The sequence below is a fragment of the Homalodisca vitripennis genome, chromosome 6 (assembly GCF_021130785.1).
Source record: "Homalodisca vitripennis isolate AUS2020 chromosome 6, UT_GWSS_2.1, whole genome shotgun sequence".
Lineage (NCBI taxonomy): Eukaryota > Metazoa > Arthropoda > Insecta > Hemiptera > Cicadellidae > Homalodisca > Homalodisca vitripennis.
Window position 1 is genome coordinate 160,704,676 of NC_060212.1, and position 19,997 is coordinate 160,724,672.

The window sequence follows — 19,997 nt, forward strand, 5'->3', positions numbered from 1 at the left end:
TAAATAACGTTTTGTTACTTTGCAGCAAACTTATTTATCATGTTCTTTCAAGGTTACTTTGTGTTACTTGTTCATGGTAATGATACTTACAAGGCATATGAAAAATGGTGTTTTTTGTATCCTTCCTCCAATTCCTTACTTCTCTTTCAAATTTCAGTTTTGTGTGTGTTATTACTAATAACTATTTGAATAGGCTGAGCTTGCACGAGTTCAAATACACTGGACGAAGGCAGATTGCTGGAACAGTGAATGGTCCTGCAGCCCCCACCAAGAGCACCACCAAGGCCATGACGCTCCCCGCCAGGATGCAACCTCCGGACTTCTCTGGGGACTCACCCATTCTGCCCCCACACAACACACTTAGCGGCAGTAATAGTGTCGGACGGGAGAACATGGCTCACAGAGGTAAACTAATGCTTCCCGTGAGAGTACATTTTGTCTTTTGACACCTTTGCTGCAGCTGTATACTACGTGATGTTTGGTACTGTAACAAGCCAAGCATGCCCTACAGGCATCTGCCGCAGTAAATGTGTTAACTCTGTTGCAAACACTTACTGTTCAAATTTATAACACATGGTCGTAAGGGAGCAAGTAAGTGAAAATCTAATTAAAAAATTGTAGATCTGTTTACCAATTAGTTATTGTATTTGTTTTTATTTTAATAGCAAACCAGAATTCTTGAAACTGCATATGGCGTATTATAATCAAGAATCAAGAATCTTTATTAGCCATTAAATAATTTTTACAAATTACAATAGGCTTCATCAGAATAAATGTCCTAAATCTATATTATGTACTAGAACAATGTCAATAATTTTAAAATTTAAAATTTTACAAGACATAGCCTATACTCTTCAATTGTATGAAATACGTTACACTTAAGCCACTTAGATACAACTTTGTCAAACTCATTATTTGGTAACAATCTAATTGAAACTAAATCTAACCTATTAAATAAGTTCAATTGTTGTTATTGTGGTAACTTTTCATTGTTTTACTTAATCTAATACTTGGTGCAACAAGGTCTTATTTGTTTCTTGTTGGATATTTATGTAATTATTATTATTTTATAGAGTTATACCAACTGTAATATTGCTGGTTTTGATTAATAGAACTTTGGTATAAGTGTCATCTGGTAGGCCTATGCATTATAGTTTATTGTTAGTAATTTACTTCTTCCTTCACTGATACTTATAAACTTGGTATCTTCATTTTACTTATGAAACACTTTAATAAGTGATAAACCTCTAAACAGTTACTTTTAATATTACATTTTATTATATTTTTATGCCCAAATTAATGCTGCTTAAAATTTAAGTTTTAATGTAACTTACATAAATTATTTTATTGGAAGCTAGTCTATATACTGTTATACTATACAGCTAATTCCAACACTGTATGCAGCGAAACAGGTCAAGTCTAACAACTATATCCGAATAGTATGATAAATTTCCCTTGACACAACCATACAAAAACAGGTTTTTATGAATTATTTGGTAAAAACTACAAGGCAAGTACAACATATATGGTATTTTTGAAATGGGTTAAAAATCTATTTTCTTTTAAATTAGTAAAAAATGAGTCATTACATTTGAAGAAGTTGACCCAAACCCTACGCTTTCTGCTTGCTAGTCTTGAAAATTTTGTAATTACAACATTTACAAACAAGAAGAAATTTACACAAATTTTCACGTAAAAAACGTTACAATATAGGTATTAAAAAAAGCTCTGACAATTTGACATTTTTTACCAAAATCAGTTTTTTTTAGTGCAGCGAGTGAACGACACAACCAATAATCAACTTGACCACATTAATTTGTTGGTCTTGTTATTACGCACAACTTTGTCCATTTAATTTGTGCTGTATCTCTTATAGTTTTCAAGATCCCTTCAGTGTGCATAAAAATTGGAACACACTGTATAGGTTTGTTGTTTAAATAAACAACAAGACTACATAAATAATTTTCCCGCATCACTACTGTAATGTACATGTCCTGCCAAAAAAACTGTTTAATAGTACCTCGTTTGGGAGTCAAGGGGCCAAAGTGTCTGAGGTTTCGGATTTTGGATCTGATTTAGAGATAGCGCAAATACAAATCCTCTCAGTGACTGATGCACTTTTTATCAATAACTGTGATTTTGTACTGTATAAACTCTCCCCATCATACTGTTAGATAAGATCCTCATACAGGCCATTAGCCCATGAGGACAAGTAGAATAGTGTTAAGAGGAGGATTAGACTCACTTTTCCTTTTATAAAAATAATTTGTACAAGGCAATAATATACTAAGTAGAGTGATTACTGAAATTTTTACTATAGGGTGTTTCTTTTACTAGGTATGGGTAGTGGGATGTGAATATGAGTCTAAGTAAAGTAGCTAGTTTAACACCCAATTAACTTGCTTGTTAACATGTAGAGAACGAGTCCAGTACCTTGTACCAAGCTCTGCTGGAGGCCAACCTGGCTACAGAGGTGGGTCTGACTGCACTGGACTCATTGGGCCTCTACTGTCTTCACTTCCGTGAGGTGCTGATGAGCGATGAGGGAGACAATCCGGTCATGAAGGCAGTATTTGATCTTTACCTGAGCTTCCTGCAGGTTGGACAATCTGAGACATTGTTCAGACATGTCTTTGCTGCCCTCAGAGCATTCATCAACAACTTCTCTCTGGCACTGTTTCAGGGTGAGTGTGTTCTAATATCAGCGGTAATTTGAATTAACATATTTAATCTTTCAATGATGGATAAGTTCTGAATTTATTTATGTTTCTGGGTTGTGTGTGTGTGTATTAAATTAGTTGCAGATTAAATTAGTTAACAGTAATCTAATAACTTGTTAGCAAACTGTGTTAAAAATTTAAGATTAAAATTCAAATACAAGTTATAATGAAATAAAAATTTCAACGAGAAACAAATGCTACTGTCTACATGCTGTCTTATGACCAGGGTTCTAAGAGAGAGTTGAGAGATGGTCTTCCTCATTCAGAGTTTCTTGAAAAACTTCGAGGGCTACTGGTTAGCCACTACGAAGAACGTGAATCTGCACCTACCGTCCACTCACTTTTTTTTAATTAGGATTAGTATATTTTAAACTATATTGACGAGTCACCTGTTCATTGTAGATTTTATCTACTACATTTTTGTAACGTTACGTGACAATAAATTTCTGATTTCTGACTCATCACCACCGGATTTATCTGAGCTGGATGTTATAGAAATTTGTGGAAACAGTACAACTCCCCTACACTCTCCCGCATTGTCTAAAACTTATAGCACACCATCCCTATCTGGTTTTCCATCCCCGACAACTCCTCCCATACTCAGCTCTGACACACTTATCAGTACACCTTCCAGTCAAAAAAACTTTTCCAAAGACAGAAATGTGAATCCCAGTTAAGATTAGAAAACTATTGTGTTGTATGTAGTAATTAAATTATCATAATTTTAATTCTTTAGATGATCTTTTAAGTAAAAACATAAATCGCTGGCCAATTTGTAATAATACTAGATATAATGATATTTTTTTAATGAAATGTTAAAAAGCTTGGCAAAAAGGCGAAACACTAAAAATTATTACATAGCTTCAGACTTTAATGTAGACATCATGGATGACTGTTGCAATACTCAACACAAATTGGACTTTCTTTCCTTATTAGGACAAAATGGTTTTCAAACTAATTTTTCTATGCCTACGAGAGTTACAAAAAATTCACAGACTTGTATTGATAATATCTTAACATTAAAAATTTAAGTCACAGATTGCAACTCCGTTAATGAATTTACAACTTGGTCTCTCAGACCACAGAGCACTTTTCATAAATTTGTCTGATGACTTAACTTTGAATAAACAATTAGGTGGGTTGAAAAATAAAAAATGTTTATTCTCAAATAAAAATATCAATAATTTTATTAGAATTATTAAAGAAATCAAATGGGATGTGTCTACTGAAAATAATTTTGAAGCAAACAATTTAAATTTATTTGGTTCTTTCATAAATGCATTTGAAGAAGCATTTCCCTTAAAATTTTATAGTAACAAAAATTCTCAAAAAAACAAATCATGGATAACAAAGGGCATTAAAGTATCTAGTATAAAAAAAGAGAGTTAAGTAGGCTGGTGAAGCATTCCAACGATGAAAATTTTATAAACTATGTAAAAGAATACAAAAGAACTTTTAAAAAGATTTGCAATGTAGCAAAAAAACTTACAAACAATAAATTCATAGCCAATTCAGATGATAAAAGTAAGGCGGCTTGGAGTATTGTTTATTTATTTATTTATTTACATACGGTATACACCATTTTACATTGATATAGGTATCATGAAAATACAAGAGACTTGATAAAAACAACTTACATAAATAGTTTATATGCATACATGCTAAAGCAAACAAAAGCAAAAACAAGCAAAACAAGTGCCAAATAACATCAACATCGTGAATAAAAAGAAAAATTACAAGTTAAATCTGAACTGGGTTGTAAAAAAGTTGAAGCAGAATTTTCTGACATAGTGGTAGCTGATAGATGTTTAAATAACACTCTAGACATTGCAAATTTTTTCAATAAAAAATTCATCGATATTTCTAATGAAATTGGACTGTATCCTTGTGCTCATAAGGCTCTGAAACTTGTGGAAGGCTTAAATGTAAACCATGAGTATTCAGAGTTTGGTTTTGAAAACATTACTGACAATGATGTACTCAAAGTAATTAAATCTTTACAAAATAAGAAATCCGCAGGTTGGGATGGAGTTCCAGTAAATGTGATGAAAAAAGTTTCAGATTTTATAGCAAAACCTTTAGCTATTATTATAAACCAATCTTTTCAAAATGCCTCTTTTCCAAATTATTTAAAGTTCGCAGAAGTCAAACCTCTTCATAAAAAGGGAGAGAGAGTAAATCCTAATAATTATAGACCGGTTTCAGTCTGCACACAGTTCTGTTTACAACTGCACTTGTTAGATCTAAGAATGACGATGAATTGAAAGTTAAAATCAGTGAAACCATAACTGAATTAAAGGAATGGTTTGAAGCAAATGGACTCAAACTAAACACAAAAAAAAAAAAAACTAAATTGGTAAAATTTTGTACTCCTCAATCAAGAAATCATCATTTTATTAATGATTTAGAATTTGAACATCAGAGATTTTCTATTAGTAAAAACACAACATTTTTGGGGCTAGAACTGGATTTGCATTTGAATTGGACTAAGTGCATTGAAACTATTTTAAGAAGGTTAAACTCAGCATGCTTTGAAATTCTTATTTTGAGACATACCATAGATTTAAAAACATGTTTAATCATATATTATGCTTATTTTTATTCAATCCTTCAGTACGGAATTGTGTTCCGGGGGTTTTCAACAGATATAGATAAAATTTTAAAATTCAGTTTTAAGAATAATGACATTTTCACCTTGGAAGGCTTCTTGTAAGCCTATCTTTAATGAACATAAAATTTTTACTGTACCAAGCCTAATAATTTTCAAAATGTTATTAACAGTGAAGTCTAATTACAACAACCTTTTTAATAAAAACCATAAACACAGTCATAATACTAGGTATAAAACTAATTTTCAATATCCCAAACATCATCTGAAAGTGGTGGAAAAGACACCATCCTACATGGGGAAAAAATGTTCAATAAATTACCTTTAAGGTTTAAGGAATTAATATATTCAGGCGCATTCCAAGATAACATTTAGGAGTTGTTACTTGAAAAAACATATTATAATGTAAGTGAATTTTTAAATGACATTTTTTAAATTTTAAGCACTATATTACTATTTGTTAATGTTGATTTTTGTGTTTTTAAGTAGGTTTACAAGTTGGCATATTTCTTTCCTGTGATAAGTTAATTAGTACCCTGTTTTATTGTGTGTGTTTTATTGCTGTTTTGCATGTTTTATTGTTATGTGTGTTAGGTTGTTTGGATTTAGTCAAATAAGAGTAGTGTAGGTTATATCTGACAATGTCATCTGTTTTAGAGCTGTGCTATATTATCATGAAATGTTTGTGACAATAAAGATTTATTATTATTATTATTAAAACCAAAAAGTAATTTGAATTAAATCAAATGTTCTAATCCAATTTTTCATATAGTTAAATATTGTTATAATTTAAAATAAAAAATCATTAAACTTATTTTTTCACTGGGAAATATCTGATTTTTGTTAAAACATACATACCTGTAGTTAGATAAGAGTAAATACTATGAGTTTTACCTCATTACAATCAGCTATCATTCAGGTAATTGGTAATTGTTTGCATGTATTTTTCATAGTAATCAATCTACTTACTGCATATATTACATATTTAAAATGTATAGAGTGATAAACACTTTTTATGATACCCTTTCTCAATAGTGATTGATCTACAGATGTATAATTTTTAAGTTCCAGAGGAATTAGGGCATATAGTTTTATTGCTAGTAATTTTTTCATATAGCTCTAAAAGGGTTAAAGTTTTGATTTTGTTTGTTTGTTGTTGTAGTTATGAAGTCCGTGCAACAGTCAGTAAGTACAATGTTATTGGTGGATGTGTGTTGCAGGCAATGCCATGTTGTGTGGCAGACTGTGCTTGGAACTGTTGCGATGCTGTAATAGTCGGCTGTCTGCCATCCGGCAAGAGTCCTGTGCTATCCTTTACCTGCTCATGAGAAGCAACTTTGAGTTCTCCAACAGGAAAGGGCTCACCAGGGTGCACTTACAGGTGATTGCAACAGTAATGTACGTTATCTTATGATGATTATTTATAAAAGATGATTGAAGAAAAATAGTGCCATAATCAAATATAACTTGTAATTAAACAAACAAGTAGATTGAGGAACAATGTAATGTATATGTAGTACGATTACAGTTGGAACACAACCACTATATTGAAATGATCTAACAACCAGTCATCATGTAAAAGTGTCAACTCATGAATGTAGATGAATGCTAATGACCTGTTGTTTGTCCAGGTTATAATCTCTGTGTCTCAGTTGTTGGGCAACATCGTGGGGTTGAACAATGCCCGTTTCCAGGAGTCTCTGTCCCTCATCAACTCCTACGCCAACAGTGACAAAGTCATGAAGGGGACAGGTCTGTATTTGATCACAGTGGCTGTTATTATATTATTATTCTTTCTCATACAATACAGAGTACATAAGAAAATATAATTATGGGCTAAGAAATCTAATACTGAATATCAATATATTCCGTCACCCACCTCTTGACTGTATATGTGTCAGAATCAGAATCAGAATAATCTTTATTTATAATCTTAGAGATTACAAATGGAGTCAATTTTACAATTTGTTTTATTTGAAATGACAAATAAAGTAAGAAAATATGAAGGTAATGGTTATATTGTTCTCTGCATGTATTCCTCTAGTGTGTAGAATGGGCGGGTCCTTAGCCATTCCTGCAGTGCCAATTTCAAGGGTTTCCCCTTCTTCAATTGCAGCTCTGGTGGTAGATGGTTGTAAAGTTTCTTCCCATTGTATGACGACTTTCTTTCATACAGTTGAAGATGGTGGTTTGGAAGGTTGTAGAGACCAGATTACCTTGTGTGGTGTTGGTGTATATCTCTGTTTCTGGGTAGTTCTGCTGCATCCGCATGCAGTATTAGCTCGTGGATGTGGATTGCAACAACTGTGAGAATGCCCAGGTTCTTAAACGTTTCTCTACAGCTTTCCATCCTTCCAAGTCCAGCTAGAATCCTTATGGCCTTCTTTTGTAAGATAAGTATTCTTTGCAGATTTGTTGCTGATGTTCCCCCCCATACAGCTATTCCATACCTCAGGTGAGTTTCGAATAGTGAGAAATATGCTGTTTTTGCTGTTTCTGTGCCACTGATAGATTTGATTTGCTTAATGACATATAGGCTTGTGTTAAGTTTGTGGGTAAGATGGTCAAGTTGTGGGGTCCAGGTCATTTTTTCGTCTAGTATTATACCTAAGAATGAGGCTTTTGTTTCCATTTCTATGTCAGGGATCACTGGAACATCAGCTGCTCTTCTCCCAAATGCCAACTGGCTGGTTTTTGAGAGATTGATCACAAGATCATTTCCGGAGCAATATTCATATGCTGTGTTGAGGGCGAAATAGGAGCTCACTGCAAGCCTATCCGTTGTCTCACGTAGCAGGAAGGTGGTATCGTCCGCATACATGAGAGGAGTACAAAGACCTCTTAAGTGGTGAGGCATGTCATTTATAAATAAAATAAATAAGGCTGGTCCTTACACAGACCCTTGCGGCACACCTCGTTGTACTGGTAGGGGAAAGGACTTAACTTCTCTTGTGACTCCTTTGGTTGTGTGTTTGAGTACTGCCAATTGTTTTCTGTCCTCTAGATAGCTTTTGAACCATTTTTTGCTCTGTTGGTCACGCCCAAGTGTTCCAGCTTCTTAATTATTCATTCATGGCTGAGGCTATTAAAAGCCTTGCTTAAGTCCAGCAGAATAGCTGTTGTCAGACTGCCTTCTTCTAAGCTGTCAATAATGTACTCAACCAGTGTAATCATTGCTGTAGAAGTTGATTTGCCTTTTGTGAAACCATGCTGGTTGTCTGACAGTAGGTTATTTTTCGATAAAATGAGTTAAGAGTCTCTTGAGGACTATTTTTTCACACACTTTAGATATGGTTGAAATAAGCGAGATGGGTATATAACTCTCTGCTGTAGTGTTATCTCCTTTCTTGAATTTGGGATAAACCTTGGACAATTTCATACCTGATGGGAAGATGCCTTCTCTGAATGATTGATTGAATATGGATGTAAGAGGTATAACTAGTTCATCTGATCAATATTTTAGGATTTTAGAGAATATTTCATCAGTACCAGCAGAATTTTTAGATTTTAGACTGTCAATAGTGTTCTCACTTCATTTAATTCTGTATCAGGAATAGCAATTAAGTGTGAAAGTACAGGTTTATTTCTTATGTTGAGCTCTTTCTTTTCATTGTCAGGAATTTGTGTCAAAGTCTCTTCAGCTATATTCACAGAATATGAGTTTAGGTAGTTTTCTCCTTCTTGTGAGTTATATGTTATATGCCCGTTTATATTCAGTTTGAATCCTGAAGGTCTACTTGTTTTATTTCTTGCATTGTTTATCACCTCCCATAGAGCCTTGGACTTATTGTCAGATCTGTTTATGTGGTTATGAGATGCTTGCCGCCTAAGCATTTTTAAATGTTGGTCATAAATTCTTTTTCTCCGAGCTGCTTCCGCTTTGTCATTTTCATTGCCTGTTAATTCATATTGGTTTTGTGCTCTTAAGTAGTCTGTTTTAAGTCTAAAAGCTTCTTCATCAGCAAAGTGCTTTGGCTTCTTTTTTTTCGAGGTCTTCTGTTTTTCTTTGGGCATGCAGAGTTCAAGGCTATTTGAAGAGTGTTACTTAGTAGGGCGTAAGCTTTGTCTACAGATGGTGCTTGTAAACCTTTCCTATGTGGGTGCAATTAATCCAAATACATAGTTATATAGAATGTTGCTATCCTCCAAATAAAAGTTGTAGAGTGCTACTAATTTCATTCAGATTTACAGGCTCAATTCAAAAGTTTCAAAATTATTATTTAGATAATTTATTTAGCACCTTATTCTATAATAGAATTAGAGGAAGTTGTCTACTACGTAATGTATATGAACAATAGTTATGTGTTATTTCGCGTTATTTGTGTGTGTAAATTGTTTTTGTCTTAATTCGATTGTATAAAATAGTTATTGTTCCATATACATAATGTTATTCATTGTATATTTAAAAAAAAGCAAATGAAGAGATTCTGTTTCTGATACATTATTTCTATTATTTAGTGTTCATTTTTAAAACTTTTTAACCAACATTTTAAGAATAAAAAATATTGCAACAAATAAATTTGTTCATAGCACAAAGTATTTAATATTTTTACTTTACTTATCAAAATGGCATAACGTTTATCGCTTCAAAAATACCCATTAAAAGGGTATAACATATTGAATTCCAAATTTTAATTTTGGATAGATTGCAACTGAAACAATGACAGAAACTTTGGATGATTTCATTAAAATCTTTTGTTAAAATTTTACCATTGATAACCAATAAAAATGGTTACAGCAGCGTAAACACACATGCATGAAATGTATCTTTCACAATAAAATTTCATTTTTATTTGTTGTAAAAGTACTATTGATACTATGATGATCCAATTCAACATTAGCTTTTTCAAACTCTCTGGTAAAGTGAAAACTAAAAACAAAACTTGTAATATGTTAAGAGAGGAAGTGTTTGTCATACTACAAAACTATAATATTTATATCGCTGTACACATTTTTCACAGTTGGTTCATGTTATATTGTTTTATCATGTATTACTAAATACTTCTATAATTTATGCAGCTCACTGCTTCAGATATATTTTACTTTTCACTTATTAAGTGTGAAAATTCAATCTAAAAGTTATATATTTTATTAAATAAATTTTTCTCACACACAATAATTGAAAACTATTTCTTATGTGGGACAAATATTTTTTACAAGAGACATCTTTGGCATTAACAGACAGCTTATTGAATAATTTAGTATCAACATAGAAGTAGGAGTGCTGGGTTTTAGTCAGCCTAGCAAATTCTAAGTCAATAAGGTCTTGATATCTAGTGGAGTAATCATGATTTGAGCTTCTAAGGTTAAGTATGTCTAAACTTTCTTTAATATACATTAAAATTTGAAATATAAAAATGCAGGGTACAGTAAATATTTTATGATCTATAAAAAAGAGCTGACATGAGTCAGTACTACTTACATTGAACATTGTGCGTAATGCTTTCTTCTGGCATAGAAAGACCTCTTTAGAACCACTTGAGTTACCCCGAAGAAGAGTTCCATACAAAAGATGTGAGTGAAACAGTGCAAAATATGCTTTCATTATCAAGGTGGAGCTGGTACAAGTTTTGAGTTTTTTTTTTATAAAAAAAATTACTCTAGATAATCGGGGGCAAAGAACATCTGTGTGGTGTTTAGAGGTAAGCTTTCAGTCCAGGTTGATACCAAGTAGTTTGACTGATTAATTTACAGAGTTATTCCTTAAGCTAAAAATAATAAGCTTAGTCTTATCTTCATTCACTTGTAAGCCATTCGCGGAAAACCAGAGGAAAACCTGTCTTTCATATAGTTGATCATAGCTAAATTAATTTCTGGAAGCAAATTAGAGCACATTAATGTAGTATCATCTGCATAGAGTACACTTTTATTAGGTACAAAGTTTGGAAGATCGTTAATGACAACAGTGAATAAGAAGGGGCCTAGGACAGAGCCCTGGGGAACCCCGCTTATCACCCGTTTAAGGTCTTACTTCTGTTCGCCTATTTTTACAATTTGGTACCTATTAGATAAAAAGAGAAAGCTCATTTCCCTCAACTCCATGGTAATTCAGTTTTCTAATAAGGGTGGGGTACAGTGTCAAAGGCCTTGCTTAAATCTAAAAGTAGGACACTAACTTCTTCTTTATTTTCAAAATTCTGAAAGATGTATGACACCATACTCTCAACAGCCTTAACAGTCGACAGATTGCGTCTAAAACCAAACTGTGCAAACAGGAGCAGGTGATTTTGTTCAAAATAATACTCAATCTGACACTTAATAATGCTTTCAATTATTTTATATACGACTTGTACCAGGGTTATAGGACGATAGTTGTTTACATTAGTTCTATCTCCTTTTTTAAATGTGGGCACAGTGACTGTTACTTTTAAGCAATTTGAAAAGTCTTTAACGTTAAATATCCAGTTAATAAGAAAAGTTAAAAGTTGCATTATTTCACTAATTATTTTTTTAAATACAAAGTTAGATAGTCCAAAAACATCTTAAGCCTTAGAATTACATAACCTAAAAATAATGTTAACAATATCAACATAATTTACAGCATGCCATTTAAAAGGTAAAATCTTGGCATTAATTAAACCAGAAGATTCTATCATGTCACTTGAACTGGCCTTATTTGAACTAATATTACTGTTATTTACATAATTACATATATTTACAAAATAATTGTTTAAATCAGTAATAGATATAGGAGGTTCAGTGTGAGAGCATTTCTTAGGTGTACGCCCTGTTTCATTACTAATTACTTGCCAGGCTGCCTTGCAGAGGTTGTTTGACCCCAAGAATTCGTCATTGGCATTTCTTCCCACCAAGCCAAATTTTCAAGTTTGGGAATAAGAAGAAGTCACTCGGAGCCGAGTCTGGTGAATGGGGTGGGCGAGGAATCAATTTGAATCTCAAGTTGAGCCATTGTCATAGCTGTTGTGTGGGCTGGAGCATTTTCCTGGTAAAACAGCACCTTCTTCTGTGCAAATCTTTAACATTTTTCAATGAGTTCCTGTTTCAAATGATCCAGCAGAGCAGCATAATTGTGTCCAGTTACGGATTTGTCTTTTTCCAAATAATCTATCAGGATTATACCCTGTGAATCCCAAAAGACAGTGACCATCACCTTTCCAGCTGACAAAACAGTCTTTGGTGCAATCTCCTCACTCTTCGTCCATTGTTTGGACTGTTGTTTGGTCTCTGAAGTGTAGTGGATCCAAGTTTCATCCACAGTTATGAATATGCACAAAAATTCATATGGATTTTACCTGAAAAGTATGAGATTCTGAGTAAAAATGTTCTTTAATTTCCGTTTTTGGTCCAAAGTGAGCAGGCACGGCACCCATCGCGCACAGAGCTTCTTGATGGCTAGTTTTTCATGGAGGATGCAATGCAATCGTTCAGTTGATATGACTACGTCAGAAAATTTCCCGCTCTTTCATACAAATTTACCAGACATCAAACCACTCTAGTATAAATAAAACTAACTTTTAAAAATACATTGATTTTATCGGTAACAGGATATGAAAAATAATTTTTTTGTATGGAAAAGTCAGGGAATTTCTTCAAGTCACTTTGCTAGACACCCTGCTGGTGCAAGTGAAGGACTTAACAAGGCCTATCCACACTGTATTGCATGGCTACGGCACAGATGTGAGAGCTCAACCATGATCCAGAGATGTTGGTAGACTTGTAGCACAGTCTAGCAAACTTACTTACTGTATCTGTGGCAGGGTTTCCGGTGGAAGTGAAGGACCTTACCAGGCGTATCCGGACTGTACTGATGGCTACGGCACAGATGCGAGAGTTGCATCATGACCCAGAGATGTTGGTAGACTTGCAGCACAGTCTAGCAAACTTACTTACTGTATCTGTGGCAGGGTTTCCGGTGGAAGTGAAGGACCTTACCAGGCGTATCCGGACTGTACTGATGGCTACGGCACAGATGCGAGAGCTGCATCATGACCCAGAGATGTTGGTAGACTTGCAGCACAGTCTAGCAAACTTACTTACTGTATCTGTGGCAGGGTTTCCGGTGGAAGTGAAGGACCTTACCAGGCGTATCCGGACTGTACTGATGGCTACGGCACAGATGCGAGAGCTGCATCATGACCCAGAGATGTTGGTAGACTTGCAGCACAGTCTAGCAAACTTACTTACTGTATCTGTAGCAGGGTTTTCCGGTGGAAGTGAAGGACCTTACCAGGCGTATCCGGACTGTACTGATGGCTACGGCACAGATGCGAGAGTTGCATCATGACCCAGAGATGTTGGTAGACTTGCAGCACAGTCTAGCAAACTTACTTACTGTATCTGTGGCAGGGTTTCCGGTGGAAGTGAAGGACCTTACCAGGCGTATCCGGACTGTACTGATGGCTACGGCACAGATGCGAGAGCTGCATCATGACCAGAGATGTTGGTAGACTTGCAGCACAGTCTAGCAAACTTACTTACTGTATCTGTGGCAGGGTTTCTGGTGGAAGTGAAGGACCTTACCAGGCGTATCCACTGACTGTACTGGCAGACGGCACAGATGCGAGAGTTTGCATCATGACCCAGAGATGTTGGTAGACTTGCCAGCACAGTCTAGCAAACTTACTTACTGTATCTGTGGCAGGGTTTCCGTGGAAGTGAAGGACCTTACCAGGCGTATCCGTATCCTGGACTGTACTGATGGCTACGGCAACAGATGCGAGAGCTGCATCAATGACCCAGAGATGTTGGTAGAGACTTGCAGCACAGTCTAGCAAACTCGTACGCCTCCACACCTGAATTGCGGTTTACATGGCTTCAGACCATGACTAGACATCATGCTAAGGAAGGCAATTTCTCTGAGGTAAGTGGCTCATTTATAGAAATGTCAACAAATATACAATATTCATAGTACTATCCACTATATTTAATATGGATTTACATTACAGATTAGTGTAAATCATTAGTTTAATTACATAATTAAACTAAACTCTACCAACAACTAATATAAACCCAAGGGAGGGTCCCTAAGAAAGAATCCTCATACAAAACATGTACAGTAAGAAAACTTTGTCAAGGAAATTCAGCCTAAACAGAAAATGCCGTCAACAGAGAGCAAACTATTCATGTGCACACCCATCCCAAAAATCAAGTAAAGAACACTTGAAGTAAATAAGAGGCCATATAAACCAGCTCAACATTTTAACTAAATATATTTGAAGTTCTAACCTTCAAAATCCTTGAGATAACTTGCTAAAATACTTTATTTGAATACATTGATTAATTATAAAAATATTAACGATTGTTGCCTGCAATCTAGACAAACAATATAATATAATAATATGCCTAAATAAATATATCCTCCCCCTTTCATAACTATATCAGTTGTCATGTACCTCACAAGCAAAATCACTTCGTTTTCCTTTACAAGTTATTTAATATTGTCCTTTAAAAACAGGAAGGTACAGTGATCAAGTTATAATCTGTAAACCACTGTTTACAGGCAACTTGATAAGCTCAATTGGGAATAATTCTAATTACTTTTGTCATGTGAAATACTGACTAGTATCCCTTACCATCATTCCCAGAGCATTACATATACTATTGTGTTGTATGTAGTAATTATCATAATTTTAATTCTTTAGATGATCTTTTAAGTAAAAAAATAAATCGCTGGCCAATCTGTAATAATGCTAGATATAATGATAAATTTATGTGGCTTATGCATTTGAACATTCAAGGAGGATTAATAGAAAAAAATTTAAAAAATGAATTGTAGATAATTTTGAAAAACTCAAATATATCAATAATCTGCTTAAATGAGTATTGGTTAAAGAATGAAAATGTCCATCTGTTAAACAGTATCCCAAACTATAATCTTGCTAGTTTTGTACTGTAGAGAAGGTATAATCCATGGTGGTTCTTGCATTTTGTTGAAAGACAATCTGGAATACAGAGTGAGAGATGATCTGTGTACTTTTAGCGAGGATTCAGTTTTTGAAATCTCTTGTGTTGAAGTTTTGACTTTAAATATACTTGTTGTCTCTATTTATAGAACTCCAAGCGCAGCAAATTTTAAATTGTTTCTAACCAAATTTGAGGAGATGTTAAAAAGCTTGGCAAAAAGTTGAAACACTAAAAATATTTACATAGCTTCAGACTGTAATGTAGACATCATGGATGACTGTTGCAATACTCAACACAAATTGGACTTTCTTTCCTTATTAGGACAAAATGGTTTTCAAACTAATTTTTCTATGCCTACGAGAGTTACAAAAACTTCACAGACTTGTATTGATAATATATTAACATTAAAATTTAAGTCCCAGATTGCAACTCCGTTAATGAATTTACAAATTGGTCTCTCAGACCACAGAACACTTTTCATAAATTTGTCTGATGACTTAACCCTTCAACGCGTTTTGCCGTACTAGGTACGTCATGACACTTTTCACTTGAGATCGCGTTTTGCCGTACTGAGTACGTCATGGAGTAGTCGGTTATTTTTGTAGCTGTAACAGACAACTATCGAATGTTTTCAATGAAAAATGTATACCAATCGAAAGTAGAAGATTCAAACTTTCGATTAATTGAGTCGATATCTCGAAAAATCGATCTTTAGAAAAAATATCTGAGAAATCAGCTGCATTCAAGACGACGTCATTGCCGTGCACCCGATCGTTTGTCGGCTTACGTTTGTTGTTGTTTACAGTCATTGTTAGTGTGATGGTTATGTTCTACTGACATATTTTTGTGTGTTTTATGTTCCTTTGTTTAGTTATTATTATTAGTTATGCTTAGTATTAGTTTTACAAGCTAACTATATGGTTTTGAAGAAGGAAATCCCGTTTTGACAGGAACAATTTGTTGTGTTTTACAAACATGAGTCGGGAATGTTTTGTATGTTAGCTAGCTTTTAGGGAAATATTTTTGCATGTTTTAGGGAATTTATTTTAAAACTGTTATCGGTTTTGTAAAATATTTTAAAATCAATCGAAAATGAGTAATCTTGAAGGACACCTAGTGGAAAGAGACAGTAAAATTGACAGACTTTTGAACCTTGAATCAGATGAAGATTTCGACGATGGATATGACAATGACTTTGCTCAAGCTGGAGTTTGAAGTATTAGACTTAGGACAAAATAGTAATGATGATATTGAAAATAGGCTAGGTGAAAACATTGTAATACAAAATGAGTTCAATGTTGTTGAAAGAGGAGGAGGTGATGCATACCTAAATGTAGGCCTAGGCTTACCTGGTTTTTTGAATCATTGTAAAGTTAATAAACTAACCTAAAGTAGGTTAATTTTGTTTAATTTGGCTAATTCTAAACACTAACAACATAATAACAACAAAATAATTATAAACTTGGGTAATTTGCTTATATTATTTATAAAACACAAAATCTCTAAAAAACCGCCAGAAAAATCAACGCAGGAGGGGGTATGACCATGAAAAAAAAAATAACGCGTTGAAGGGTTAACTTTGAATAAACAATTAGGTAGGTGGGTTGAAAAATAAAAAATGTTTATTCTCAAATAAAAATATCAATAATTTTATTAGAATTATTAAAGAAATCAAATGGGATGTGTCTACTGAAAATAATTTTGAAGCAAACAATTTAAATTTATTTGGTTCTTTCATAAATGCATTTGAAGAAGCATTTCCCTTAAAATTTTATAGTAACAAAAATTCTCAAAAAAACAAATCATGGATAACAAAGGGCATTAAAGTATCTAGTATAAAAAAAGAGAGTTAAGTAGGCTGGAGAAGCATTCCAATGATGAAAATTTTATAAACTATGTAAAAGAATACAAAAGAACTTTTAAAAAGATTTGCAATGTAGCAAAAAAACTTACAAACAATAAATTCATAGCTAATTCAGATGATAAAAGTAAGGCGGCTTGGATTATTGTTAAATCTGAACTGGGTTGTAAAAAAGTTGAAGCAGAATTTTCTGACATAGTGGTAGCTGATAGATGTTTAAATAACACTCTAGACATTGCAAATTTTTTCAATAAAAAATTCATCGATATTTCTAATGAAATTGGACTGTATCCTTGTGCTCATAAGGCTCTGAAACTTGTGAAAGGCTTAAATGTAAACCACGAGTATTCAGAGTTTGGTTTTGAAAACATTACTGACAATGATGTACTCAAAGTAATTAAATCTTTACAAAATAAGAAATCCGCAGGTTGGGATGGAGTTCCAGTAAATGTGATGAAAAAAGTTACAGATTTTATAGCAAAACCTTTAGCTATTATTATAAACCAATCTTTTCAAAATGCCTCTTTTCCAAATTATTTAAAGTTCACAGAAGTCAAACCTCTTCATAAAAAGGGAGAGAGAGTAAATCCTGATAATTATAGACCGGTTTCAGTTCTGCCATTGTTACCTAAAATTTTTGAAAAATCAGCTTTAAATCAAATATCAGCATTTTTAGAAAAAAATAATATTTTAGCTTCTGAATAAATTTGGCTTCAGAAAAGGGATGAGTACAATAACTGCATTATCTAAATTTATTGACGAAGTGTCATGGGCCTTGGATGGATCCCAGAGTGCAGTGGGTGTGTTTTGTGACCTGTCCAAGGCATTTGACTGTGTTAATCATGATATACTCATTAAAAAGTTAAATGCTTATAAATTTTCTAAGAATTCAATATCTTGGATCAAATCCCATCTATCAAATCGTTATCAAAGGACAGTCATCTGTAGAAAATATGTTAAATCTAAATCACAGTGGGAGCAATTAAAAGTTGGGGTTCCACAAGGTTTAATTATGGGACCTCTTTTGTTTCTTTTGTACATAATTGATCTCCCTGTAAACATATCAAACAGTCTAACACTTTATGCAGATGATACTGGCTCTCACTGGAGTTTATTGTTTGTTGATGTTTGTGGGCAGTCAGTATACCACCTTGATTCAATTAAAGGTGCTAATATGGAGGCTGCTAAGCTAGTAACTAGTAAACTTGGATTCACGAAGGATAGCCTCTGTGAGTTGAGTTGTGCTCAACAAAATAACAGCTACGAATGTGGTCCTAAGTGTGCTGGTTAATGCTACAATTTATAAAAGAGGGTCTTTGACAGATGGTGCTACTGTGAAATGTATAAATCGTTTTTGAGTCCCTTGCTGAGGGGGATAATAGTGTAAATTACACAACAGTATGCAATGCATCAGGGAAATGGTATCAGAAGTCAGTAAACAAACCTAAATTGTCAGTTAAGTTAACTAAGAATAGTAACTTTAAAGGAGGTAAAGAAGCCTTTGCTCGTGGAAATGTTTCCTTGCCTTTTGTAAGAGAAAAGGTTTCTAGTGGCAAAGTCAGTGCTGAGTCTAGAGAGGAGGAATTAAATTTAACACATCAGGAAAAGACCATGTCCCAATGTTTTGCTGATCGGTGATTCTCTTTTACGTTATTCGGGGAAAAAATGTGAAGAGAGAGGGCTATTGTGGATATAAATCCAGGGGCTAGAATATCTCACATTAGAGATAAGATCAGTAAGTATAAATCAGCACAACCTGAGATAATATACATTTTTTGTTGGAACTAATAACCTAGTTCGCGGATCACAACGGTGGCCCTGGCTACAATGGGGGCTGTGGCAAGAGAGCGGTGCTCCACGCATTCGCGCGGACCTGTTGAGTACTGCCAAACGAACTTTTTCCTAATGCTACTGTTATTTTAAATAGTATTATTACAAGGAGGGATATCAAAAAGCAAGCACTTTTCCACTTAAAATGAACAGTTTTAATGCTCATGTGTAATAACGTTCAATGTTGAGTTTCTCAACAACATCGATGTTATCCGAAAAACTATCATCTTTCCCGTGACGGGAGACACCCTCAATCGAAACGGGAATAATCGTATGGGGGAGTTTGATTTTTCAGTCACTGAAAATAGTCTATGAGGCCCTGTCACGCCCGGTGTGGAAGGGAGATTGCTCCAGATGGTCATCTGTCCCCAGTCCTCAGGTGTCCTCCTGTTAATGATTGTGCCCCGGTGAGTATAATCCAGTCGGGGAAACGAGATCGAACGACTGCCACTTGTTGTAGAGTAGCGCATGTAAATTTTAGATCGCTTAACACAGGTTTTTGCAGAGTTGTGTTCGGTTTGTTGATGATTTTCAATTTGACTTGTTGGGGGTCTCTGAGTTCATGGCTGTCCGCTGATGTTCCCTCGTATGTGTTCGATGTGCCGGGCTACACACTTCAATCGTTGCGATAGGCCGTCTCTGATGGGTCGTGGAGGAGGTGTAGTTCTGTATGTAAGGTGCATTATTAAGTTTACTCCTGTTAGACTTCACAACGTGGATACTGGCATTGAATATATATGTGGCTTGGTTTGTCTGAAGGGTCAGAAGCTATGTGTCCTGTATTGCAATATAGACCACCAGCTGCGCCATATTCTTGCATAAGTTCTTTGATTCATGCTTTGTTTATTGACATGTCACCTGAGGTAGACTCAGTGATTTTGTTGGGTGACTTGAATGTGAATTTCCTGGACAGAAGAAGAGCAGATGTGAAATACCTCGAGAAAATTATTCAATCTTTGGGTCTCGTCCAAATAGTTAGGGAACCCACTCGCATCACTGAGAAGTACATCGTCTCTTATTGACGTCATAATTGTAGATAAGAATTTTAATCCAGATGTAGGAATAGTCGACACCACCTCCAATATCTTGTGGAGCACAATGGTAAACGTATCAC

The 19,997-nt window shown here is 34.4% G+C and overlaps 1 protein-coding gene across 1 annotated transcript in view; it reads left to right on the forward strand.

Moving 5' to 3' along the window:
• LOC124365105 (dedicator of cytokinesis protein 9) overlaps nt 1-19,997 on the forward strand; it is a 164,775-nt gene that overhangs the window by 70,309 nt on the left and 74,469 nt on the right. The window contains exons 26-31 of the mRNA XM_046821046.1: nt 194-405; nt 2,418-2,684; nt 6,549-6,709; nt 6,960-7,080; nt 13,047-13,160; nt 14,043-14,149. Of these exons, the coding sequence (XP_046677002.1) occupies nt 194-405; nt 2,418-2,684; nt 6,549-6,709; nt 6,960-7,080; nt 13,047-13,160; nt 14,043-14,149 (982 nt within the window). The remainder of the gene's footprint in view (nt 1-193; nt 406-2,417; nt 2,685-6,548; nt 6,710-6,959; nt 7,081-13,046; nt 13,161-14,042; nt 14,150-19,997) is intronic.